This window comes from Strix aluco, chromosome 3 (assembly GCF_031877795.1).
Source record: "Strix aluco isolate bStrAlu1 chromosome 3, bStrAlu1.hap1, whole genome shotgun sequence".
NCBI lineage: Eukaryota > Metazoa > Chordata > Aves > Strigiformes > Strigidae > Strix > Strix aluco.
In genome coordinates this window covers 6,551,662-6,578,692 of record NC_133933.1, presented here as the reverse complement: position 1 = coordinate 6,578,692, position 27,031 = coordinate 6,551,662, and the positions used below count along the sequence as shown (strand labels likewise).

Genomic DNA, 27,031 nt, shown 5'->3' with positions numbered 1-27,031 from the left:
GATATAGCAGGAGATTAGAACACCTGCAGACATCCACTGTGCCACAAGAGACTTTCTTTTTACTAGGAATTACCCTCAAATGAATACCTTCAAACATAAATGTACAAAAGAAAGGATCTCACAATCCTTGGTTACACAGAAACCTCGCATTTTAAAGACTGAAGAAATGCATGCTGTTTCAGACTAAAAGCTAAGAAACAAAGAAGTCTCTCTAGCTTTCAAAAACAATGATCACTTTAAAAGGGAGAAAAGCATGATTTTTACCAAAGTCTCAAGACACTTTTAATACAACAGCTAGTCATGAGTGATGCTACAGTAGGCAAAGAAATATTTGTGCAGCCCATTCTCCATGAAGACCCAAAACACAACCACCTGAAACACTGTGGTTTCTTTCTTTAAAAAAAAAAAAACAAAAAAACAAACCTGATAATTTTATAGATAATATGCGTATTATGAGACTGATTGCAGATGAAACTCATGTCATGACAGTAAGTAACAAATGCCTTAATAAAGGCGGATTTTCACACCAGCAAATCATCACACGCCATCTATTCCCGTTGATTATGGCATTTATTTGGTCAAGTATTCACAAGTTAAAACTCCGTGTGTTTAATCACAGAGCCTGGCCTGTTATAAAGCGTTATGTCTTAAGACTTTATTTGATCAGAAGGCAAGCTTAGACTAGTTCTTGCAACTTTGAGAAATTGCAATCAACCATTTCTCAACATCTGATAGGAAAGAAGCAGAAGGAATGCATTTTAAAATGTGTATGGTTTGATCAGTGATATACAAGTCATGTTTCAACAGTTGTGACTGTTAAAAATGAAGGGGTATTCCCTGTATGTATAGAAAAGAGCATTGTACAGATCATACCTCATGCAGTAAAAATAAATGTCAACAATCTTTTTAATACATATATTAAAACAAGGTACATAACCAAGACAAAAAAATATCTTTAGTTCCTGGATTTGTACTGTGAATTAACTATGGCCTGAATTAACATATTGGTTTAGATGAGAAAATAGTATTTCCAGATCAACTGGAAATGCTGGAGCCTAACTACACAGACACCTGATGAAAGAGGACTGGTTTGCTTCTGAGGTGACAGCATTTCCATCTCCCTGTAGCTCAAGTTCAGATGCTTCTCTTACATTTAGTAAGAATGAACTCTAAACCTTAATGCAAACTAGTCTGACTTTAACGAAACCCAGGAATAACACACAATTTTGTACGAAGAGGAAGTGTTCCTCTCACTAGGTGGAAGGAAGAAATAGAGGTAAACACTAAAATCAAAGAACCAAAAAAGAGTTTACATCAAACAGAAGCAAGCTGGACAATGAATGGAGAAGGAAAGACAGCTGAGAAAGGGTGAAAGACGGTTGGGAAAACACTAAACGGATCGAGGATGCTCTGCCAGTCTATGAAAAGACACAGTAACATCATGGAGAGATCACCGCTGAAAGTGGTGGAAATAAGGGGGAAAGTTTGAAGAAGCAGAAAAATTCAGGGGTAGGGGAGGGATAATATACTTGCCAGGCACAGCATTTAGATAAGAGACACTGTAGCTAAGTCTGTTAATTGTACGCCTGCCATTTTATCAATTTGGAGGCTAAAGGTGCAAGATATATTTGATGCTGGGCTTGGAGCCAAATCACAGCTTCTGCTGTTGAACATCCAGCTACTGTAAGCCAATAGGGGTGCTTTTATTTTTTTAAAACACTGGTAGGTAAATACATTGTTTTCCAAACATCAACAGCACATCTCCGTTACAACTTCTCCAATAAAATACACAATAATTGAAATGAGCATTAGCACTGGTTTGTATTAAGAATAGCCTGGAGCTAATAGTTAAATGCAAGGCCTGGTATCAAAGAAATAGATTGAATTCCTCTGCCATAGGCTGGGAGATATGTTTGGCTGGTTAGATAATATGGAAAAGTGAGGAAAGTGTGGGAGGAGAACAAACGTGTATCGCACATGCGGCCAAAAATGGCACCACCGAGAGGTGACCACCATTTATTTCAAAGCAGGGCTCAGTGTGATTGGCCCTGCCCAAAGCTCTCCCAGTTTTAAAGCCACTGAATTCACCTCCTAAAAGACTTGGTAGATTAGGAAACAGTTCGTTCACTTTACAGTGATACATCGAAATCTCAGGTTGCTCACACTGGCTGGCTGTTGGAAAAACACAAGACAGGGATTACTACACCTGTGTCTAATGTGAATCACCATTTATTTAATAAAATAGGATTCCTATGAGGAACTAGATTAGAGAATGGATTATAGAGCCATTTACCTATACAATTCTGCTTCAAATCCAACACTGAATAGCAGTGACTGAAAATTATTACCAACTGATGCTGGTTCAATGCGTTACTTGAAATGCACTGATACCCTCAGTTTGTTCTTGGTGGGTAAGTTACTCCGATACAAAAGTCAAACTAATTCAAAGAATATTTTTTAAGCACAGAATATTCCAAAAACTGAAAAAATTATGTTCCTCTCCTATTAAAAGATAGTCATCTTAAGTCAGATTTGGAAGCTTCCTCTTTCCCACTGCTGTCATGCTGACTTACCTGTCTAATACGGGTTACACACCAGTGGGTTTTTATTTTTTATTTTTAAACAGGCACCTAAAGTCTGCATTCCTGCAGGCATGAGCACAGCTCCAAGCTGTCTGGGAGAAGGAGAGCAACAGCAGTGGAAGGAGCTCTGCAGCTACGGTTTCTTCAGACACCACAGGAACACACGACACACCAAACAGCATCACAACGTGCGAAAAAGGCCAAAGTCCCCCAAGCTCTTTGGTATATGAGATGAGGACGTGTCCCACCATAGAGGATTTCCTTTCAGAACATGCTGTGTCTGCCATACAGGTGATTTACTCATTTGTACAGCCCTGATTTCTTATTCATAGTCGTTGGGCCCCTAAAATATTGTTGCTAAAAAAAAAAATAAAGACCAAAATTTCCCTTTCATTTTCAGCCTCACCCCTCTATTTATGATCACAAGAGAGTCTCTGACCCATGAACTAACTACTTTTTTTGATAAAACCATCTGGTAGAAGAGCTAAATAAAGCATTGTCTAAAATCAACAACAAAAAGACAGGGAAAAAGTAAGATGAAATCTCACTGTGTTTTTAGAGATCTTGAAGTGTCACAAATTACATTAGTGTGATAAAAAGTATCTGGGGAACTTATATAGTTGCATATTTAAGTTTTTAAAAAAGATGAAAACCCCAGATACCTCAATTGCATAATTAAAGTTCCATAAAGTAAGAGAACTCGTGGATCTGTAGCTGAAATAGGACTTCCAAGTACCTGTAAGATTCACAGACCTCTGATGCTTTGACATGGATCTTCTCTGCCTCTTCTCTGATGACTCTGAATTCCCCATGGGGGGAAACCAGTACATAAATTTTCTTTACTATTACCCTAATTATTCCCATGCTAACACAGTAGCATTCCAGTTGATCAAGCATAATTTAGATTTTTCTTTCACATCCCAGTCTGGGGTGTCGGACAGGTCCCTTTCCTTGCCAAAAGCAGCAAATCCAAGAAAGGCCAAAGCGGTGGCTGTGCCACACAAGAGCTAATTTAACTCAGGAGCATGAGCTAGCGAGGAAGGTAAGGACAATACTGGAAGCATTTTAACCATAACCACTGTAAAAATTTTAACCAAGATTTTTTGTTGTTGTTGTTTGTGGGGTTTTTTTGTCTTGTTTCATTTTTCTTTTGTAATCTGCAGGGAAATATCTGTCTTGACTAAAACTCATTTTTATGTCAAATGCAGTCTCCATTTATACAGTCCCTAAGCAAGACGGGTAATAGATATTCTTTAACAATAAATCACAACAAGAGGGGAGTTTTTACGCCCTTCAAAAACCATGCAATAAGGAGGGATCCTGGCAGTGAGGGGGAGACAGTTTTATTCTTAAGTTGTGGCCAATCGTTTGAAGCCAAAACTCAATTTCTGAAGTTGTCTTTCATTGCCAAGTGTAAGATTCTAACTTTAAATTACTTGGTTTGCATCTTTGTTTATGTTGAAGTCTCTAAACTGAAAGAAATCCAACAATATCCATGGCTCCCAAGTCAATTTTGTGTTAACTTCACTTTCAGCTTCTCATGAATAGGGCTGTATTACAACAAATTAATTTTAAATGAACAGTCTTCCCTGGAAACACTTCTGCTCCATTTTGTGAAAAAAAAAGTATTTTTAAACAAGATTACACCCCTGACAGGATTACACCTGACACAAATGCAATCTTTTACTCGAATGAATTGTGATTTTCAAAACTGCAGGCTTTCAGAGCATATTATATGACATTATTTTGCTATCCATGACACCTCTCAAAGTCTCAACGCTTTTTTTCCTCTCTCAGCTTCATATATAACATGTGCAGAGTTTCCCCAGTTTTACTAGAGAATTAAAAATGAATAATGCATCTGTTAAAACAAAAAGCTTCAACAAGAAACTGTTTCCTCCTTTGTGTTCATGGGTACTTTAAACAGTCTACAGTCTTGATGACCTGCTGTTTATAGCCCATGCAGGCTACGAGATATTAAACAATATTCTTACTGTATTTTTACTTTCTCAAAGCAGACCCACATGTTTTCATTCTAATGCAAACACTGTATAAAATTATACTGAAAGCGTTGTAAGAAAGTCACAAAAAAATAAATGTGATCCAGACAGACATACATATAATTAGATACCAAAGGGGTTATTTTTAGTGTTGCAAAGCATTTCTCATTTATGCATTTATTTGTTTGTGATCCTGGAAAAGCCTTGGAAAGCTACCAACTACTTTTATTGAAAACTAAATAGGAAGCATACTTAGAAGTGTGATGTATCAAACATGTTCTTTTTTGCCACGTTGAAACATTAAAATGGTCAGACATTTCTCTGTCCATCTCTCTGATACATCACTAGAAAAATATAAGAATTTAGACCACCATGTCTGAGGTTAAGGGGAATTCAGTATAACTCACTTTCCTGAGGAGCCAGAAGAGAGATTTGTGGCATGACAAATAGCTAAGAAAGAGTATGTAAGAAGATGTAATTCAAAGTTGGTGACAGTTGTTTAATTAACACTTTCTTCTGGCTTCTTACTGCATAAATTATATTATACAAATTATACTACCTACGAACCAGCATGTGGGCAGAAACAGGTATAAAAAAGTTTACACTGAAAGTACTGTATCTTGCATTAATACACTTCCCTCCTAAACCTGGGCCTAGAATTATTATCAGTCTCTTGGAGTACCGCTGGGTTTTCTTTGTTACTGTTTAGTTTTTGTTACTATTCAAAGACATCCAGAAAGGTGTAGAGCCCAGATCAGAGTGACTGCTGTACCCTGTAAATGATGCATTTCAAAGTTCCTCTGTATTCCCAACAGTGAAACTTCAACCCTAATCCAGCAAGCTAAGAGTCCTGTGCTGCAACCACTAAAAACTAACAACATTTCTTCTCCGAGTGTTCTGAAAATGGCCAAAAATCAGTGACATCCAGAACCAATTTTTTTCTTATCAGCTAATTAACCTAAAACATACTGCTATCTGTCTAGAAGAGAGTAAGTGGTAGAACATTTACAAGTCACCCAACAGTGTAAATAATCTACAACACTGACTAGCATGCACAGAGAAAATATAAACACACATATAGATAAATCACAGAATCACAGAATCATTCAGGTTGGAAAAGACCCTTGGGATCATCGAGTCCAACCATCAGCCCCACTCTAGAAAGTTCTCCCCTACACCATATCCCCAACATCTCATCCAAACGACCCTTAAACACATCCAGGGACGGTGACTCCACCCCCTCCCTGGGCAGCCTATTCCACTGTCTGACCAGCTACAGATACATAGTAATGTAAATGTATCCTCTCCATCACTTGGTTTTCCTTTTTTTTTTTTTCTGTAAAAAGGTACAAGATCACTGATAACTCAAGAATCTTCATAAATATCATCAAAAACTCACAAACACCAAAAAAGGAAAGAATCTGAGAAGTCTAAGAAAATATGAAAAAATAAACCCTAACGTATCCTCTACAACTTGTATGAAATATTTCAAACAAAACTAAAAAAAAAATAAAAATCCGAGCGTGAAGACAATGTTAAGTAACGGGGCAAGGTGTGAGAAATTTAAAAATACAGGGAACTAATTGCTCATAAATTTCTAGTGCTGCACAACAGCAATGATGAAAATTGATGCAATTTTTATCCCCATACTTGAAGGCAAAACATCATGGATGATGGTATCTTTACACCAGTAGTGAAACAGCATCTTCAGCATGTAAAATAATACCTTTTTTCTTTTTTTTTTACTATCTGGTTAATCAGTATTTAGATTCTTTCCTACAGCAATTAAAAAATTATTTACGCCCTGCAGTCTCACACCTGATGCCTTCTTCCTGAAAAGAAATGTTTTGAATGTTTGACCTCACTTTTCACCAGAAAACCACGTTTTGGTCTGTGCACTTAGTTTATGTGGAACAGCCTCAAGATTCCTCTGCTCAGTGAAACAAAGATCTTTTTAAAACCATTTTACGTAACCTTCCCACCTCATCCACTTTAGACTACTCTAAAGGAATTAGATTACAAGTAAAGAACTCCTCTTGAAACAGTCCCACTTTTAATCTGTAAGATTCTTTCAAAATATATTTAGAAAAAATAAAAATAAAATTAGCAGCTTTAAACTTCAAGTAAACAGCGAGGTTCATGGGTGAGTGAAGGGTAAGTCAAAAACAACAACAGCACCTTTCATGTCCATATTCCTCTTTTTGCTTTATTTCAAAATAATAGAATGAAAATAGCTATGTCCTTATTTATTACTTACGATCTGATTATTTCCACTTGCAAATACTAACATATTTTTGGCTGAGGAATATGCAGATTCAGCACAAAAAGAAATCCTATACTTTGCTTGCAAGAAAGAAAATGAGGCTGTACTGCTTTTAAAACATTCCAGTGACAATAATATAATTATTATTAATCTGAAGAAATGATATGAAGTTAATGACCTCTGAGAGGCTACAATTTTAAACCTCTTTCCTACCCTAGGGAGATGGAGGATCAGCAGTTAGTGTTCCAATTCAAGCCCCAAGCCTGTGCCAACATATTTTATAAGCTAAATCCAGGTTTGGGAGACGGGCTGCATATTTTTCAGAGACTAAACCAGCATAAATCACAAAGTGCCAACACACTATGAGGTTAATGTTGTGTTTTACTACAGTAAGCAATTTCTATCACCGTTTAAAATGAGACAAGCAAAATTCAGGCAGACAAAATCTCATGCATCAAAGATTAATTTTTCAGGTACTGAGTGTAGGCTTTGGCTACTGAGGGAATGTATTAGAGTGGGAGCAGCAGCAACGGCTGCAGTTAAAGGAGCATAAACATCTCCATTATAACCCATTATAACCCCTTCACCTGTCAGCTGACGGTAGCGATCAGAATTTTGTTTATTTTTCTGCTATGCATTATACTTTTTTTTATTATTATTATTATTTGAGTAAAAAGGACCAGCTATATCCAAATACAGAGGAAATAAACTACAATAGCCTTAAGGGGCACAACACCCTGCTCCAGTGCCAACATGCCTGAGGAATGACTATACGCCACCAGTGTTGAAAGACTTGTTCCAGTCAAAATTATAGTTCACTGAATGAGGAGACATTTTCAATAGCACCTTACACATAAATTAAGCATTAGGGAAGCGTTTACACCTTGTAACTTACTGTTTCATCAAGGGGGTATCCCGAGGGTGACCCCCAGTACGCTGAACGCTGGCGCCAGGGAACTGCAGTATCACCACCACACCACACTGCAAACTCCCTTCTTTAACTGCTTTCAGTAACACGGAGAATTAGACCTTTGCAGAAACTGTAGATGTCCAGAATTACAGAAATAAGGCCAGGGCAGGAAACTCGTGGCATCAAGTTTCTACCACCCAACATTACACTGTATTAACACACAGGTTATAAGCCAGTGGTGGACCCAATTACTGAGCAAACGGTTCAGTCTGCCCATTAATTTTGTCTGTGCCCACTCCTGTCCTGGAGTTCAGTGTTCAACTACGAGATTGTAACAAGTGATGCCCAGAAGAGGAAGATTTAGATTTAGCAGTGAGGATCAATAGTAAAACATTTCCTTTAGCCACAGCACATACATTTATTAACTGAACAATTTGATCTGAAATGAGGGTTTCCAGCAGTACATGCCGCAAGTTAAGCATGGCACGACGCTACACAGAGCACTGACAAACGTGCACTCTGGTCCATTCACAAATTAAATTTTAAAGAATCTATCCATTAAAAAATGTATATGAGCTAGGCTCAAATCCAAGGACAAAGACTACATACTCCCGTGATGGAAGATTCTTGCCGATTCATAACCACACACTTCAACTGGTAGCTACAGCACTTGTCCCTTTTCTATGTGACCTGATGACAGGCCCTGAGCCGACTTGGAAGAGAAGAAGATGTTTAAACTTGTTTAGTTGAAGTTGATAAATGCATTCCCCATCGTTCTCCACGAGTCCTAACTTCTCCCTTTGTGTGTATGTGGGAGGGGGTGTACAGAAGGGAGAGACAAGCCATAAAGCTTTACAATATACGGTAAAACCCTCTCTAAAATCTAAGCAGGTTTTAGGACCAAAGAAGTAATCAGTAATATTTCCCTTCCAACACATTTACAGCACATGCAATGCATGCTATTGTTAATGGTGAATATAGCAGGTCATTAAGATGACTAGAGCCAATTAGACCAAATTAAAACACAATAAAGACATCACTGCACTTATTTTCAAAATGGTCATAAAATACATAAATTGAGCTTATAAAAAAACCCTTTGAAACCTAGACACAACTCAGAAGAAAAACACACAAATACGTAGTAAGTGGTTTTGTTAACCATAAAAAAAGCCTTTCCCAAAGAAATCTAAACAACAAAAATATCACGTAAGAACAAGGGGTCTTGGACATTTGATTAATATTAACGTGCTTTGCTTCATTTTAAATTTAGTTTTAAATATTTAAGCAATGATAAGGATTTAAGAAATACAAAAACGGGTTAGCAAACAGCTGCTGCAGCTCAGCGCTGTTTCAGGAAATACCTATCTGGAGCAAATTTTTCCAGCTTTATCTATTTTTCCAGTAGGTGTCACGCAGTTCAGGCACAACGCTGACAATAATGTGATGCTACTCTGCTAAGACAAAGAGTGCAAAGACATCCCTCCTGGAAAACTACCATAAGATTTATGAAGCTTCAATTATATTAATGATTGTGTCACCCTATACTTTTCAGCAGCCTTTTTCAACTGAAATGTCGTCAAACTTCAGTCTAGTTATGCATCTGGTGGCACACCTGTTTTCACTTAAATATTTAAAAGCAAATATGGGAGAAGATCAAGGACCTTGACAAACTGGGGGTTAGTAGTCAAGTTAGTCTTCACCAAGCAATCTTCTCTTGTCCACATATTGCTCACTTTTAATGCCTTCCTTTTCAACTCCCAGACTTATTTTCCAATTCCCAGATTTACCTCTTCCCCAAAAAATAGGGAGGTAGCAAACTGAACAATCATGCAAAGATGATGTTCTTATGCACATCAGAACCACGCACAAGAAAGCATCTCTCTGGCTCTCACGTACCAGAAATTTAGAATCATTTGAAAAAAGTTTACATATCATTATATCAACCAAGGTTCTAAAAGTATGTAAACCAACAAAGTTCTTTGTGGAATCCTGGAAATTCAGATAATACGCTTGAATATTATGCCCCGTTTTTCCACCTGATCATTTTATGAGTACTGGAGTAGAGTTTTGGAGCTCTGTTTCTGAATAATCAACCTTTTAATTACAGCTCTGTAAGCGATCTCCAAGAAAATATAGAGAGATTTAAAATCACCACCCTTACAGCTTTACTTTAAAATAATACCCTCCAAATATTCATCTTTTAAATACAGAAAATCATGTCTCTATACTAGAAGCATACTTTTTAATCTCTACTTTTTAATCTCCACTTTTTAATCTGATTAAACAAATTTAAAGGCTGATTCCTCCTACTGCGTTTAATACTAGCACTCCTTCTAACTACTTATTTCACAGCAGGAACCGTCTTTGAGAGCACATTCACATTATTAGTCCAGACTGATCTACACAGTGACTTTGGACCAGAAGACTACGCTATATATGGTATTTCCTAAAGGACACTGCTTGAAGTACTAAAAATATCAAGCAAACAGAAAAATTTATTCTACATATTATAGCTTTATTAACAACATAAAACAATGTATTAGAAACTGCCTAGCACTTCCAGCAAGGTACCTCCACTGAAAGTCCACCTTTCAGATTTAATTTACCGATGGTTGGCTCTATCCCATATTAGAGGCTGTAAGGTTTTATTTTCCTAGGTTTAGGGGTTTTATTATCAAAGATTTTTCAGAAAAAGAAAGAAGTTATTAGTAGACATATTAACAACAGGAAAAAGTTAGTTTGGGGGTCCTTTCCTGCCAAGGTCGGGGTACTACTTACCTGTGTCACATGTTGTTACCACGTCTTCAATTGGTTTTAAGCCCGTTAAATACCTTGCAGAACGCGACTGTATTTTCTAATGTGTTCTGACAAGGTCTTTTTTTATAGTGAACCTCTGCAAGCAGATAACAAGCCACGAGGCTGTTATGGACCCTTGTTTCCAGCCATAAACACAATTTACATTCAGACCATTTTCTGCCAGTAGAGCCAACTGAGACTATTAATCAAATGAGAAAGAAAACAAGCATTTGTAGAGCTTTAAACAGATACTGTTCATCTGTTATTTAAAGCATGATGGTATCAGAGTACTGCTCAATGTTTGAGGACCGGTTGTACAATATTTAGAATGAACTTTTCTTTAAAAGGAACAACAATATGAAATACAGAAGTTAAGTAATTGATGATCAGTCTGGGAGAGCATTAAAGGCAAATAGAGCAAAAAGCACTGCCTTTTTCAGCCCTCCAAAGCACTATGAAAACTTGGGTGCCTGCAGAGGTGTTTGCTGAAAAACAACAATAGATGACATCAACCAAATTATGTATTCAGCAAGTAACTTAGTTGGCATTTGGGGGGGCTTTGTGTAGGCTTTTGCAGCACAGAAGGCAGATGGTGATTACACTGACTTCTGTAAAACTGTACTGAACGTTACATTAACTGGTAATTAGAAAACTCAATTTGATTTCACTTCTATTTTCATGCAGACTATTTTTTGGCATTCAAAAATATATATCTCGAAAAGTTCATAAAGCAACATCTCTAGGCTATAGACATGTTAATCTTGGACTGTTCACACTATTAGGATAAAAGATGAGGGAAAAAAATGAACTATTTTATGTATTCTCTCCCTGAACATTTACTGTTACTTGTGTATTTCACAAACTGATCTCTGACTCAGATGCAACAAGAACAAATCACAGAAAGCTAGCCTATACCCTAAATTTTTGCATTTTTCAGTCAGACATTATTTTTCAATTTTTCCTGTGTGAAGAAATTATTTACCAGACCTGTTCTTATTTAACCTAAGTAAATACAAAAAAGCATTCAATAAAAATACAATAGATCATAAAGAAGATTGCCAGAGTGTTTTTTATTTGCCAAGTACCAGCTTCCTAACAAAGCACACCTTCCCTTCAATTCCAACTTCCTCCAAGTTGTCTACAAGGCAAAGCAATATGCTGCCATGATCTGAGTCCTCAGCTTAAGCCCAAGTCCTGCATCATACAGCACACATGCAGGCTGCTCCGTCCCAGAACAGCTTTGCTGATTTCAGCAAACTGCTTCCAAGAAAAGCATTTCAGGATCAAGAACTAGAGATGGGAAAATCCCAGGGGTAGGCAATATGACTGTAACATTTTAGAATTCTGTTAAATAACAAAAAAATAACAATTCATCACGCTAGGAAATACATTTCACATTTACTATCATTATTCACCCAACTACAGCCATGAGAAGAGCAGAGACAACAAAATAATCATTGCACTACTCAAACTGTTAATGGATTATTGTGGTTCGTCGCCTATATACAAATAGGTAAGTGAAAAGCAAACTCATTGTGAAAGCTGGCAGTTATCCAATCATTTATAACCTTCAACAAATTGCTGACACACAAAATTTGCATCACAGCGCATCTGGATGAGGAAGTTCAGACTTCCTGTCATGTTGCTCCTCTCATCACAAAAATCAACTGTAAAATAGTTTCCACAGTTAAACTGTCATACTATTATGGAAAAGTGACACAGAGTGACAAAAGATATCCAGTGGCTCTATAGCTCTTTAAAATATGAAAAGAAAGCTTGATTTTTTGATCACTTCCAGATGAATGGTCTGAAAGGTACAATAATTTAATGAGCCTACAACCAAAAGCTTCTAAAGGGAAAAGTAAAAGAAAACAACAGCTGGTGAACACAAATAAGTTTTAAGGCAAAAAAATCTAAGAAATCAAGAGGATCAAGATGAGGGGTCATGGTTTTAAACTGCAAGAGGCTAGATTTAGATTAGATCTTGGGAAGAAATTCTTCCCTGTGAGGGTGGTGAGGCACTGGAAGAGTTTGCCCCGAGAAGCTGTGGCTGCCCCCTCCCTGGCAGGGTTCAAGGCCAGGTTGGACGGGGCTTTGGGCAACCTGGGCTAGTGGAAGGTGTCCCTGCCCGTGGCAGGGGGGCTGGGACTAGGTGATCTTTAAGGACCCTTCCAACCCAAACCATTCTGTGATTCTATGATCCAATTCTCAGCCTCTGCATGCAAACTGTACATCTCCCTCCCTGTGCCTGTTTGTCAGTTAATGTATCCTTCCCCCCTCTCATGCTGATGCATGATCAGCTACAAATAGACGTGTCTTTAATGCAATTTCAGTTTCTAAGAATATTGATTAAGCAGAATATTGACTTTTCTCTATGTCTGGTTACAGGTTTTATTTCCAACTGCAAGTGATAATGGGTTTTCTCCTTGTTTTGTTTATTATTCTTACATAAAGAACAAACCAAAATATTTTCCTACAGTCTTCAAACAGGATCCCAATCTACACACTTAGCTTAAGCAAGACCCATTAAACTGCTACAAAATTTAAAGAGAGGCCATACCTCTAACACAGTTCAGTGCTCGTTGCTTTGATACCCTGTATTTAATTTCTCTCATTAAAATACACGGGAGGAATTATGCACCTATGGATGAGCAGCTTTTCTGTACCTCCCGTGATATATATTTTTTTTGAAGGGGAAGAATTAAACATCAAAAATCTCCAGTAAATTACAACGTGTTACATAACAATCCTAACCATTTTACCAGAATCTGGTGAAGATTTTGGCCATACACAAATCCAACATAATTACCACATTGACTCTTCCTCAACAATTTCCCTGCCCTATAGTCAAATTAACCTTTCATAAATGATCAGTAACACACAGTAAAACTATATATAAAATATAGCAAAGCTTTCCCATATATAGCAGTCATCACTGTCAAGGAAATAATTGGCAGCTCTCATCATCATCATCATAGAAGGTGCCAACAAATGGCTGGGAACACAATTTTCTTCTTTACCTAAGGTATTATGGGCCACAAGAACCTAAAAAGATACCTGCTACTGCAGTAAGCATTTGATTTTACATGAAAGAAGTGCAGAACAAAGTAAGAGAGCAGATCTAAACATTTTTGAATGAGCCATGTTCTTAGTGCAGGCTGCATATAAAAAAAAAAAAGAGACCTTGAATTCTAGTTATATGCGGTTTGTAATGCTTTCTTGGTATTTGTATCACCATATCTTAATATACTATTCCGTAAGATCCTAACTTGCAGAGATTTCCTACTTTTTATTCTTACATAATAGACTGGCCTACCAATGTGCTGTCAACATGTTAGTTTTTTTCCAAGACAAGCTCAACATCTACGCAACAAGGTCAAATAGCCGTCTTCCTTTTTAAAATAAGATGGGAATTTTGACAATTGCACTTTCAAAGTGCAAAAACATTCCAGCACTGAGCTGCACTCTGTTGAAAGCTAAAGTGTGACAGATGCCTTCACAGTAATTGCCAATCAGCCTCTACGTAGCAGCTGAAAACACAATACATCACTTTGATCTCCTCAGCTCTCAAAGTATTCACAATCAAGGAATCTGCATGAAGAATATGAAATATGCAACATTTCCAAAAACTGTCTCCGTGGAACTTAAATATGATAATGTGTATTTTGTTCATATTTCATAAAGCATTTCCAATCCTTTATTATGCATATGAAAGGATATGTTTTAGCTTGCAAAAAATAAACATGAAAGATGCTTCATATTTTAGAGATATGTAGGTTTCCATCGGATAACACAGGTGAAAAAATCATTTAGAAAAGCCTGAATTGCTTTGAGGGAAAGACATTATTACAGAACATGCTTAATTAAGTCCCACTGCTAATTTTGTAAAATTAATACCTTGTTGAATTAGACTACAGGGAAATAAAGCACGCATACCAGCTCCACGTGCTTAAAACAAAAAGAAAATGCTGAGAAAGGGTTGACTTACATTTTGCAGGTAGGTCATATCCACAGGTAATTTTAGCTTGTCCAGTCTCACAGCCACTCAGGTTGCGACATTCAGCAACCAAGCAAGGCCCAGCAGCTCTGTGTATACAGCCATCCACTACAAAAGCAAACCCAGAAACTTTTATTTATTAAAAGCCAGCCTTTATGTTGCCTTCACACAAATATATGGTCTCAAACATTTACTGCTCGTTTTTACATTCACAGCACAGACCTACTGATCTATAAGTAAACCTCCAAATATATACAAACACTTTCTTCTGCCAGAATTACTCAGTGTGTTTATCAAAAAAATAATATTGAGTCAACTTCTGCTAATTGAAAAGAAAACACCTAGAAAAAGTAAAGCAGAATTAAAATTTCAATATTAGAAAAGGGTCTTATTCAAGGCTCCAAGAAATTCTCACTACAGATTATGAAAACAAATTTGATCCCCAGCTAAATGCCAAAATCTCTTTTACTACATACCTCTGATACTTCTGCAATTACGCAGACTGTTTAATGTCACCATCATGTTAACACCTTACACAAAAATTCCAAGAAATAACGCATATAGATTTGAAGTATAAAAAATACCTTGTTTTGACCCTTTTTTACAATTTTTAGTTTTGCATTATTCAGGCAATACTTTGGAGTTAATTAAATAAGAATTACTAAAGGTTGCAATTGCATCTAAATACGCACGAAAATTAGTAGAGTGAGTAGATCTTTTTACCCTCCAGAGCCAGCAAGAGAATAGTAGCAGCAGCAAAGAATAAAAAAAAAGGCTGCTGGCACAGCATTTCTGCCCTCTCAACATGCAATCAAAGAAATCATTTACTGTAATTATGGCAAAAAGTTTAAGAAAGAGGAAACAACCAAAAAAAAAAAAAAAAAGGGAAATACTGTGTGCATGAACATATTAATTACAGTGAGGCCCTAAATCAGCAGCAGTGATGACGTTCAACTATGAGAAATAATCATCATATAAACTGCAACATCAATTCAAAAAAGGTAAAATAAGCTGAAGCATAAAGGCTAAACAAATACTTATGGAGACAAGAAAGGAAGATTCTGTATGCATATCGCTCAATATTTGATTTCAGATTTAACCAGTTCAAAGTTACAGCGGTTCCCAACAGCATGTTTGAAACAATTAAACCAGAAAAGGTTTGAAAAGCCAAGTGGAGACGGGTTTTCAAGAGATGCATGTAATCTGTTCATGGCATAACCTGTGTAGTTTTCTACAGGCTAGCACAGCAAGATTTGGGCAATACAAGGCTTGGGCACTCAGCATATGTACCGGGTACCATTCGCTGCCCACCGGGATGCAGGGAGACCAGCTAAAACCCTCACCCCGAGATGTTTTTTGAAGCTGGAATGGAAACGACCACCAGCCTTTCTGCATTAAGGGCATAGCTAGTTTTGCAATATATTAAGTATTTTCCTGAAGCCACGTATCCCCAAATGGAGAGACAGATAATTAACTGAATGAAGCCGCCTTCTACTAAGTTAAAAACTCAATTGCCTTTTTTGAGCTCTTCTATGTGAGAGTTAATATTCAGATGACACAGTAAAATTGGATAAGCGGGTCCTTGGCACCACCTGGTCATGGTGCCACTGATTTTTAAACGTCATTTTGAAATGCTTACAGAATTATGTGATGTTGCACTTCGAATTACATTTTCTAAAATGTTCATATTGAAAAGAATGTGGGTGCCAAGCCACCAGTCATAAGCTCGTTGTGCACTGACTATGCCAAGACACCAACTCTCCTTACTCTACCTTAGCTGAACTTTTAGTTTTAACTTACCCAGAACCTCTGCTCAAGAGACTCCAAGATGCTAATGCAAGAATAATATTTTGTAACCTCGAGGGGGAAAAAGAATGCTGGAAATCTATCCTGTGCTCATAATATCCAATTTAATTATTTTAACTTAATTACTAAATGCTTTTCCAAACCAAGCAGGATAAGTAAACCGGTATGCATTGAAACCTCAAGTATATTTTTATAAGCACCACCACCACAATCTTTACCAACATTAATATTTCCTGAGACATTAATGTAAAAACAGCATCGATGCTTAGGACTAGCACTTTCTGCATGATTCTTTACAGAGGAAGAAGCCTTTCTCCTCAGGGGTACTGGACAAGGGCTCAAATCCATGCAATTATTCCCTCGGCAGTGGATTAATCATTTCCACTCCAAGCTCCTTCTTGTCCCTAACAAGTAGGCACCTTCCCTTGAGCAGTGTCTGTACAACAATTTGTTCAACTCTCAACCAAATCATCTGGATAAACCAACCTCTCTTCCCCCAAACTCCATTCATTTTCACCCAAGTCCGGCTCAGAGCACAGCCAAACGACAGAACCCACAAAAAGGAACCACTGCCTCTGGCAGGGAAGTAGAAGCACAAATTTATCGCTACTTCTAAATCTGCAGTGTATTAACATAACCGATATGTTAACATACCATGTGCCAGATCAGCTGTGACGGCCAACACACAGGCGGTCCCAGCTCCCTATCTATAAACCACATGTCATTAAGGAAGAAGCATGCTCTTAATGCACACACAGCTACGATACAGATGGTCTATCACTAGTTTCCTGGAGCTGACTCCACACAGGTCCATGTCCAGTCTTTACAATCAAAGCAGCCTCCAGAAAGATGAAAACATAATTGAAAAAAATTAAATTCTTAATGGAGGAAAATCAGTTCTATCGTAACCAATTTTGACATATGACAAGGCAAATGGAAGACATCTGCCAAAACCAAACAAGTAGACATGCATACTTCCCTTATAAAGGTGGCGTAACAGAAAATGATTGAATACTCCAGACAGGCATAGATGGAAATGTAGACATAAGCATTTGATATACTTCAGTGACTGATGTCATGGAAGAGTGAAGGGGGGGGTTGACGACAACCACAACCACCACAAAATAAAAACAAAAAATCCCCACCAACCCACCCACAATTTTCCAAATAACCTCTTTTTTCTACCATGCTTTATTAAATACTTGAACAGAGATGACCTCTGATCTACATACGCATTTTCCATTTAATATGATAACTCAATAAATCATGCTAGAAATATTCTGTTTCCAATAATATATACAATCTATAACACAAGTTTGATAATACTTAAAGCAAAAACCCAAGCAGTGAAATATCTTGCCAAATATGAGCATTCTGCATAACATAAAGAAAAAAATTGGCAAAGGTAGAGTAGATTAGCAAATCTAAACATGATACTTCAGCCTCTGCTAAAACATGTCTTAGCTGTATTAATTCAAAAAAGCGTGGAATGGGCATGCTCAAAACACTTACGTGAGATATTTTGTTTTCTGGAAGTGTGCACTGACTAGTAATGTAAGTGAACAGAGAAGTAGGCATTGTTAACATGGAAACTTTATGGAAATTACAGATAACAGCAACAACCTCAGGAGGAAAAAATGATGGCCAAGGATATATTGTTATTGTGCAGAAAGGAGGAAGAGATTTACATGATAATAATGGCCTACTGCCAAATTACTTTTATAGGAAAGTGAAGAATCTTTCATATATTGGTTTTAGATACTTCATCTGTATCATCAGTTTGATATATAGATCCTCATTTGCATGTTTCAAAAGAGATTTGGAAAAATGTTAAACCGTATCCCACTGTTCCTTCCCTGGAATTTCTTTGTGCAACTGGCTGAAAAACCCAGGCACTTATGGCCAAATCTGACTTGCGTCATGTGACAGTGATAAGGAATTATGCATTACCACTGTTTTCTACAACCAATGAAAAAATGTCATTTTACTTTGAAGCTATCACTCCACTTCACAGTATGCCTTGTTTCTACAGGCTGCCCTTCCTGTCCAGATTTATGGAAATCACATATATACTTTGGGTCATTTATATACACACGAGACCTGCCATTTCACAGCTACGGGAAAGATGCGGGAAAACCCCACAGACAAAACTATCGATCATAACTGACAAGAAATCCCATCTCCGGTCCGCAAGCTGATTAACTGGCATTTCTAAGTACTGGTAACACTTGAAGGTACTAAAGACAGGGCTGCTAACCGTCCTTACTGATACTGTGCTTCTTGATATGAGTTTCGTGCTTATAAACCAAGCTATTTCTAAGGATTTTTGAAAGCATTAATAATAAATGAGTCCTGCTCAGGGTCACCAGCAAGGCGGCAAATACCCACAGGATGGTCTCTCTTCTCTTCGGCGTTCCCCTCCCAACAAGCAGGCTGCCAGGCTGCCTGATGTTCCCCACAATCTACCTTGAGGTAAAATAAACGCTTTGAAAAAACACACAACACTTCTGCTTTCAGATGACTGCAAAGACTTAAAACCAGGTCAACTTGTCTTTTGAAATGTGATCCCGTTATCCACTGCACTGTCACGTGCGGAGACCCCATACACATGAGGTTTCTATATTTACCACTTCACCATGGCTTGGCTGGATGAGCACGTGGAAGTGGTTTCTTAGTTTTGAAGACTTACCTACACGAACTGTATTTTGAGGGCTGGAAGAACAGCTCAAGGAGCTTGAGATTTAGCCCTGCGGTTCAAGTTGTTCATGCTTGCATAAAGCTATTAGAAGTACTACTACAACATTTTTTCATTAAAAATAATATTAGCAATCTCATTGCATGCATCCGTAAGTTTTAGGAGCCACTAGGGACAGCATTTTGGTCTCCCAACAATTCAGCAGAAGCCGTTAATGAGGAAAAACTCTTTTCAAAACTACTGCAGTCAATGGTATTGGTTGCACAAAGAAGTCACCTGAAAATAATTGCTTAAAATACATGGACAAAATCAAGTATCAAAACTCCTAGGCATAATGACAGTGTATTAAAAACAATGCATGAAAAAAATGGAATTCTTTGACAGCATCTTTCTCACTGCACACTAAAGGATACTAAACAGTTAAATACTTTCTTATTTAATTTACTGTAAAGCAACTGTATTTGTTCTCCAGAATTAAAGGGTTAAAGTTGTATAGTAAAAACTGGTTAATTTACTGATGTACAATACAGAATAAATCTATTTCTTATAGAAAATCTCTTAAAATTGCAAATGAAGCAAAAGCGCAGGAAATGCAGAATTAAGGGTATCATGGGATGCTGCTTAAAAAAATAGAACCTCAGCAAAACTAGCCTTCCAGTGCAGATGGTAATAAAAATGGGTAAGGTAATCAAACACCACAGAAAAAAAAAATACAAACTCCTCCAGGAATAATAAGGCACAAACTTCTTTTGTGACCTTGTGTGTGAGCCTGGATAAATTGAAGTTACGATGTAAACAACATATGCAGATTTATCATGTTATATTTTAAGAATCTATACTCTTTTTTTTTTTCCCCATAGTGATTCCCTGTTCTCTGGTGCTTTTCCAGATTCTCATTTCTTGTTTTCACTAGGAAATTCAGGAGATTTACTTATTTAAGAAAGTTAACTGTTCATGATTTATCTATGAGGCGGTACTGTTCTTCCACATGGCAAATGCCAGGAGTTAATAAAAACAGAAATATGTCATCATATCAGATATATTGCTAGGGACACACAAAAGGAAGCTGTTTTGCCCAGACTGTAGCACACCTCTGGTATACAGTGCCCTCAGTTCTTGTGGATGTTTCAAAAATGCCCATTGCAAAAATGTGTGGAAACCAGGAAAAAAAAACCAAACAAACAAAACAAAACAAAAAAAAAAACAAAACAAAACAAAAAAAAAAAAAAAAAAAACAAAAAACCCAAACAAACAAAAAAAACCAAACCCAAACCCCGTCCCCCTAAAACTCCCCTGAAACACAACCAAAAAACAACTCCCAACCAAAATCAAGCTCATTCTGCAAAACTGGTGAAGTACCTCTAAGAAGTCAATTGCTGCCAAAGTTGCAACTGCACCTTTGAGACTGATGTCAAGGGGAAATAAATCCTGCCCAGCAAGAGACAACAGCTGCTGATCTAATGAACAAAGGTGGGGATCTTAAAAAGATTACAACACAGATGCCAGTCTGCCGCTGCTGCTAGAAACGGCAGTTTATATTACATGGATGGCCTCTGCCATTGGGAAGTTTAATGAACCGAAGATTTTTAATCAATGCACTGGTTTATAGGCCTCCAACATAATTAATTTTAAATACTTAGCATTTATACAGTACTTTCTGGCCAGGATCTCAAATACTTTAAAAGAGTTGAAAAGTCTTTATCCTTAAAATTCTCCATCTTAAAAGCAAAAAGCACAGATGAACCATTTATTTTGAGATGGCTATTTCACTGAATTAGGTTCACGTTTCATGACAGACAATCTAAATTTATAGTTCCTTAAATATTCTTACTTTCAGAAACTCTTAGTGCCTACACCTGAGTTAAATCAAGACAAAACTGAGAGTTGAAAGTCTTGATGCTTAAGCTACCGATTACCCAATGTGTCAATTCACATTCTCTGTATAGAGCCTGTCTTAAGAACCAACATTCTGAGGCTGCACAAGGGGCCTCACTGCAGCCAGAATTAAAATTCTGGGTCCTCCCAGCATCAACCCCTAACCCATACTGCAGAGCGAGTTTAATAAAAAGTAAGATGTAATGAAACCATTATTTGAGTACAAACTGCAAGGAACACAACTACTCATAACAATGGCACGTGTAAGCCTTACTGTAAAGTCATACATGGAAAACTTGTATTTTAGAATATTGTTTAGTGAAATCCTCCAAACTTAGCATTAATACCCACCAGTTATTGCCTGCTACAGTGAAAAGTGCTTGGAATTAAATTTTAAAACGTACTGGTTCTTTTAAGAGAAGGCTGTCCTTAATTTGGATGCAGTTCACATTCAAGCATAACAAAAGCTGCTGAAAGATCCAGCATAATCAATGTCCAAGCTATAAACTGGCAAAAAGACATATGGAAATAAAGAAGTCAACAACGTTTCAAAATAAAGCTCACTTACCCATGGACCTGTTAAATTTTAAGTGTTCTACATTTATTGCACACAACCAACCATTCTTACTTCGACAAAAACACAAAACAACAGTAAACTCACAAATTTTGGCAGATTTTTTATTTTAGTCAAGTATCTCGGGATATCAAAAACTCATATTAAAAATATATGAAAAGCCAAGTAAAAGTTGTTCTGTCACGTTAGCAATGACGATTGGTAAATTCCTTCCCTAAACGACTAAGCAATAAAGAAATCGTTCATTTTATCTCGCACTTAGGACGTCATCTTTCTTAGTCTCCAAGTGCTCCACTCCAATTTTGTAGACAGAGTTATAATGTCAATAGGATTCACAGTTTTGTCAGCCCACTCAAGCAGCATAAGGGCTCAGAGAAACACGGGTCTGATAAACCTGTCTGAATGTCACACTTTTGGCAGGAAAAAAAGAACTAGGAAAGGCTCCAATAGTGTTTTTCCAGTCTTCCCCAGTCCAAAATGCTGACATTAAGGCATGTGTGAAGGAACCGTTCACTTCCTTTTAATTGTGTTAGTGTTGAGACACCTGACACACCACACTCCTCTACAGATGGAAATGAGACAGCTATGCCTTAAATACCTCACTGCACCAAGCAGAAAAACTGCATGTTGTTGTTTATTGAGAAGTGAAATGATAAGCTGAAGTCTGGTGAAATTTCAGGCTATTCTATGCTATTAAACCAAACTCAGCTCACGTTCATCTCAACTTGCTCCCCGAGCTTCCCCAACTGACTATTAAGAACCTGTAAGGTTTTTTCATGTGATATCACCCTGAAAAAATGGGTTTGGTCACTCCAAAATCCTTCCCTCAGCCTCCTGGGCAGTCAGTGCTGCATTTCCAGCTGGATACCGCACAGATTGGAAGGACAAAAAGGTTAATCTACATTTCATTGCTAGGATGTCTACTTTGTCCTGAATTTCCATCCATGTTAGTGTGCTGTTATTACAGGACTCTCACTCTTCATCAAGAAAACACCTCTGAAGTCCAACTTCAGAGAATCACAGAATCACAGAATCTTCTAGGTTGGAAAAGACCTTGAAGATCCTCCAGTCCAACCATGAACCTCACACTGACCGTTCCCAACTCCACCAGATCCCTCAACGCTGGGTCAACTCGACTCTTCAACCCCTCCAGGGATGGGGACTCCACCCCTGCCCTGGGCAGCCCATTCCAACACCCAACAACTCCTTCTGGAAAGAAATACTTCCTAACAGCCAGTCTAACCCTGCCCTGGCCCAACTTGAGGCCATTCCCTCTTGTCCTATCGCTTGTTACTTGGTTCAAGAGACTCATCCCCCCTCTCTGCACCCTCCTTTCAGGGAGTTGTAGAGGGCCATGAGGTCTCCCCTCAGCCTCCTCTTCTCCAGATTAAACCCCCCCAGTTCCCTCAGCCACTCCCCATCAGACCTGTGCTCCAGACCCTGCACCAGCTCCGTTGCCCTTCTCTGGACACGCTCGAGTCATTCAATGTCCCTTTTGTAGTGAGGGGCCCAAAACTGAACCCAGTCATCGAGGGGCGGCCTCACCAGTGCCGAGTACAGGGGTAAGATCCCTTCCCTGTCCCTGCTGGCCACGCTATTGCTGATACAAGCCAGGATGCCATTGGCCTTCTTGGCCACCTGGGCACACTGCTGGCTCATGTTCCACCCGCTGTCAATCAACACCCCCAGGTCCCTCTCTGACTGGCAGCTGTATCATGTATCATAGCCTCTTCTTATGCCCACCAAAAAAATAAAAACTGTGTGAAACAGATTAAGACCCTGTGAAAAAAAATAAAGCTGTGTATAGCTGAAAAGACAGGAAATTGGGAGGGTTAGTTACACTCTTTGCACCAACCATTTTAGGGATACAAATAAAACTCTATTAGTTAAGCTTTAACCTACTATTTAGGGGGTTGCACCACTTAGAACTTAAATGATGTAAATCTTTAGGGAGATGACATCAGAACTTTTCCCACACACACACACTTTCACAGCTATTTGCAAATTAGGATCTGCTTAACACTTATTTCTAACTCCACACAGGAGAGTCGATGCCCACCTTCACTTGGACCAAGATGTCAGCCTGCTTCAGCTCCTCGTTTCTTTTTTAAACAAGCACCTTTGTGCTTCCTCCCTCAAGCACAGGAGAAACTCACAGTAAATATCCACATTATTGTTTTCAAAATCTCACTGAAACTCTCTTTTGCTGTGATGGCTATTAAGCTATTGATGACATTAGGGTACTACCATCATATCAACCTCTGTCTAGTGCATAGAACTATGGAGTCTGTTCTTCCTCCTGTACTGTTTGGAAACATTAAGTTAAATTCTAAGAAGCAGTAAAGAAACAAGTATCTAAAAAGATAAAAAACATGCCTGCAAGGGCAATGAAACTCAGATTTTATTTTAAAAAGCTACTTACTAATGTTCTCACGCTGCATGTAAATGAAATTAAGAACACAGACACAGGACAAACTGGTAAGACTCGGTGTCCATCTGTCTCGGCAACCTAAACCACATGACAGCCAAAGGAAATCCTTAGAAGAAGAGGGCAAGATCAGAGAGAGAAATTATCAGTGCTTCCACAGAATATTCTTCCAACCCTCTCAACACTGGCAGCTCACAAACCCCAGCAAGAAGTCTTTTCTGTATCACTCTGGACATGGGGGTTTTTTGGGGGTTTTGTGGGCATCTTGTGAGTATCTCAGATTCATACAAGCATTTGGATTTGTATCTTCCAGTTTTATGTAGTCCTCTGTGTCATGTGGACAGCACCATTAGCAAGAAAATAAATACTGCAGATTATTCTGAGTAAAAGCATGCTGCTAACCTAGAAAAAGAGAATGAAAATAGAAAAACTACTGCAAAGTCTTTAAGGAAGTTTTTTGTTTGTTTTTTCCCCATTTACAACACACACAGACAAGCACTTCCTCTCTGTTGTTCGATAACTATTTTTCTTTGGGTTTTTTGTAATACATCTTTTCCTTCTCTGTAGGTTTCAGCATTTCAGGGCTCCGCATGAAAAGACAGGAGACTGCAGTGGCGTGCTCCATTACCTGCAAACGTTTCAAAAATACTAAGTGCATGGGCCAGTCACGGCAGATGAATTGTATTAAGGCAGAAAAGGTATTTGCATATTTGGAGTACAGTTATTAAGCAGTCATCACACAGTGATTATACAAATTTATTCACTATGATCAGCTAGCAGTTGTCAGGCGCAGGTCAAGGATTTAGACAGAGCAGGCTACCATGTAATAATTGTAAAATGACTGTGTAAAAGGGAGCCTTATAACTGTGGTGCATCCTCACAGCCCAACAGGCTGTTGGCATGTCATTCCTAACAGTTTTAAAGGTATAGTGACAATTTAAAAAAAAAAAAAAAAAAGTCTAAAGTTAACCACTTTTTCCCCACTGAAATGCAAGGGGATGTAATCTAAGACCTTCTCTTCCCAAGGAACATAGAAGGAAAGGCATTCTCACATAGGTCTTTGTGGATTTGAAGCCTGAAGGCTTCTGTAGCAAAATACGACTTCTAACTAAATATAACTAAGCCAGACACAGGAGAATGTGATGTTCCTGTGCAGCTATAAGGTGCACCAAGCACCAGAACACTATACATCACTGCTGGAATAAAAGAATACATTAGAGCCTTTGAGAAAACCTGGGAGAAGACACTGAGCCTGAGCCAGACAAAGGAGATACGTGATGCAAAGTGAATAGCTCCACTTCCCTGAAAAATCTTGCAAAAGAAAGCTGGGCAGGTCTGCCGAGAAAAAGCTTTCATGACTTACGACTTCAAATATTATGTTCTAAACACTTTTCACAAACAATTTGTTTGTTTTCAAGAGTCACCTCTTCCCTCCCCTCTAACCCCTACGAGTTCAGCGTGACTACGCGACAGCACTGAATCTTCATGCAGGTTTAAGTGATGCATTATCTACGAGAGAGAAGATGAAGAAAGTAACAGAGGAAAGGTTAGTTACAGAAGCAAAGTACGTCCAGTTCTGGACATACTTCAAAAGGGACTTAAAAAATCACAGAGATGTAGGAACTCTGACTTAGGGCAGCAGCTGGAATGTACAAAGGAGTAAGACTAAGTATCAACAAGGAGATATTCTCTTGCTTGCAGTAAGGCTTAACAGGCTATAGGAATACTACGAATTATTTACTGAGTAGCAGCTGGTTTTCTTATTTCCTGGACCATTTTCACTTGTGCTAATTTACTTTTATCGTGAACCACTGAAGGGAGAAAACTTGGTTGAGATACTTCTCAGTCTGTAATCACAGAAACATCCTCTCAATTTGGAGTGCTGTTTCAAGCCAGATTAATTAACAGTATTAATTATACAAAAATTGCCTTGCAATAGGTAAATCCAATGGAACACATTACAATGTATTCAAATGAAACAAATACAAGGAAAGAAAAAGGTAAACACTAGATTAACCAGAAAATGATGTACGAACAAGGTTCCTTCAGACAGTTTTTTAACACAAGCGTAAGAACTAATTACCCATAAAGTCTCAAATATTCTTTCCTTTTGTTGAGAGGCTATGACAAATCACATGTGCAATACTTCTAAGACAAAGATAACTTAAAAGATCTTGCCAAAGGATAACTTAAAAGATCTAGGACACAATCAACATTCAGCAATGTTGAAATATCAAATGTTTTCCAGAAACATGCAAAAATACCACATACACTAATGACAATTTCCCCTATAAAAACAGTATCATATCCTGATACAGACTCATACCACAAATCAAATGCAGAAGAAAAACTATTTACTCTCACTAATATGTCAGATTGCATTGCAGAATCTGACAAATCTATAGAAGTATCAGAGGCAGCAGCACAACCTTCGCACATAATTAACTGTGTATGGAGTAAAGGGAGCGAGCTGCCGCCATCAGACCCTACCTTCCATTTCCACTCCTGGACAGATTGTCTCTGACAGTAAAGTTCTGTTTCCAAAGTAAATGGAAAAGCATTATACCAGCCTAAGATTGTCAGGTATATTCATAATGATCAAGCGGAATTTAAGTGACTGAATAACCACGGATAAAATGAAAAGACTGAATAACCATGAATAAAATGAAAATGAATAAAAAATCTTGTGCATTTGGGTTTTTATTTATTTAACGTCAGAAATAAAAACAAGATCATGAAAGAGCATCAGATTAACAAAAACGCCTTCCACATAGCTCACTGTACTTGGGGCTTTTTGCAGTGTAATCACTTTGGACAAAAATAATTTAAAAAAGGAGAAGGACACAAAGCCTCATAATAGCAAGTGACCTTTAGAATTAATGGAAGACTCTGAATCCAAAAGTTGCACAGGGAACAGCTCTGAGCTGTTCAGCATCCAGCCCTCCACAGCGCCGTACCCCAACAGCTTGTTTAATCAAGTCCCACACAAGCTTTTCTAACCTACAAGAAAGGTAAGCCTATAATTAATGAACTTATTACTTATCTGAGCTGGCTACAACCCTCCTTATGCTCCATGAGTTGTGGGAAGGGAAATTAAAGTACTAA

At 37.9% G+C, this 27,031-nt stretch overlaps 1 protein-coding gene across 3 annotated transcripts in view; it reads right to left on the bottom strand.

Moving 5' to 3' along the window:
- The window catches only part of MACROD2 (mono-ADP ribosylhydrolase 2), a 901,283-nt gene that overhangs the window by 611,406 nt on the left and 262,846 nt on the right, over positions 1 to 27,031 (bottom strand). For all 3 annotated transcript variants that reach the window (XM_074817243.1, XM_074817244.1, XM_074817245.1), the window contains exon 5: positions 14,540 to 14,656. In XM_074817243.1, coding sequence (XP_074673344.1) covers positions 14,540 to 14,656 — 117 coding nt within the window. The remainder of the gene's footprint in view (positions 1 to 14,539; positions 14,657 to 27,031) is intronic.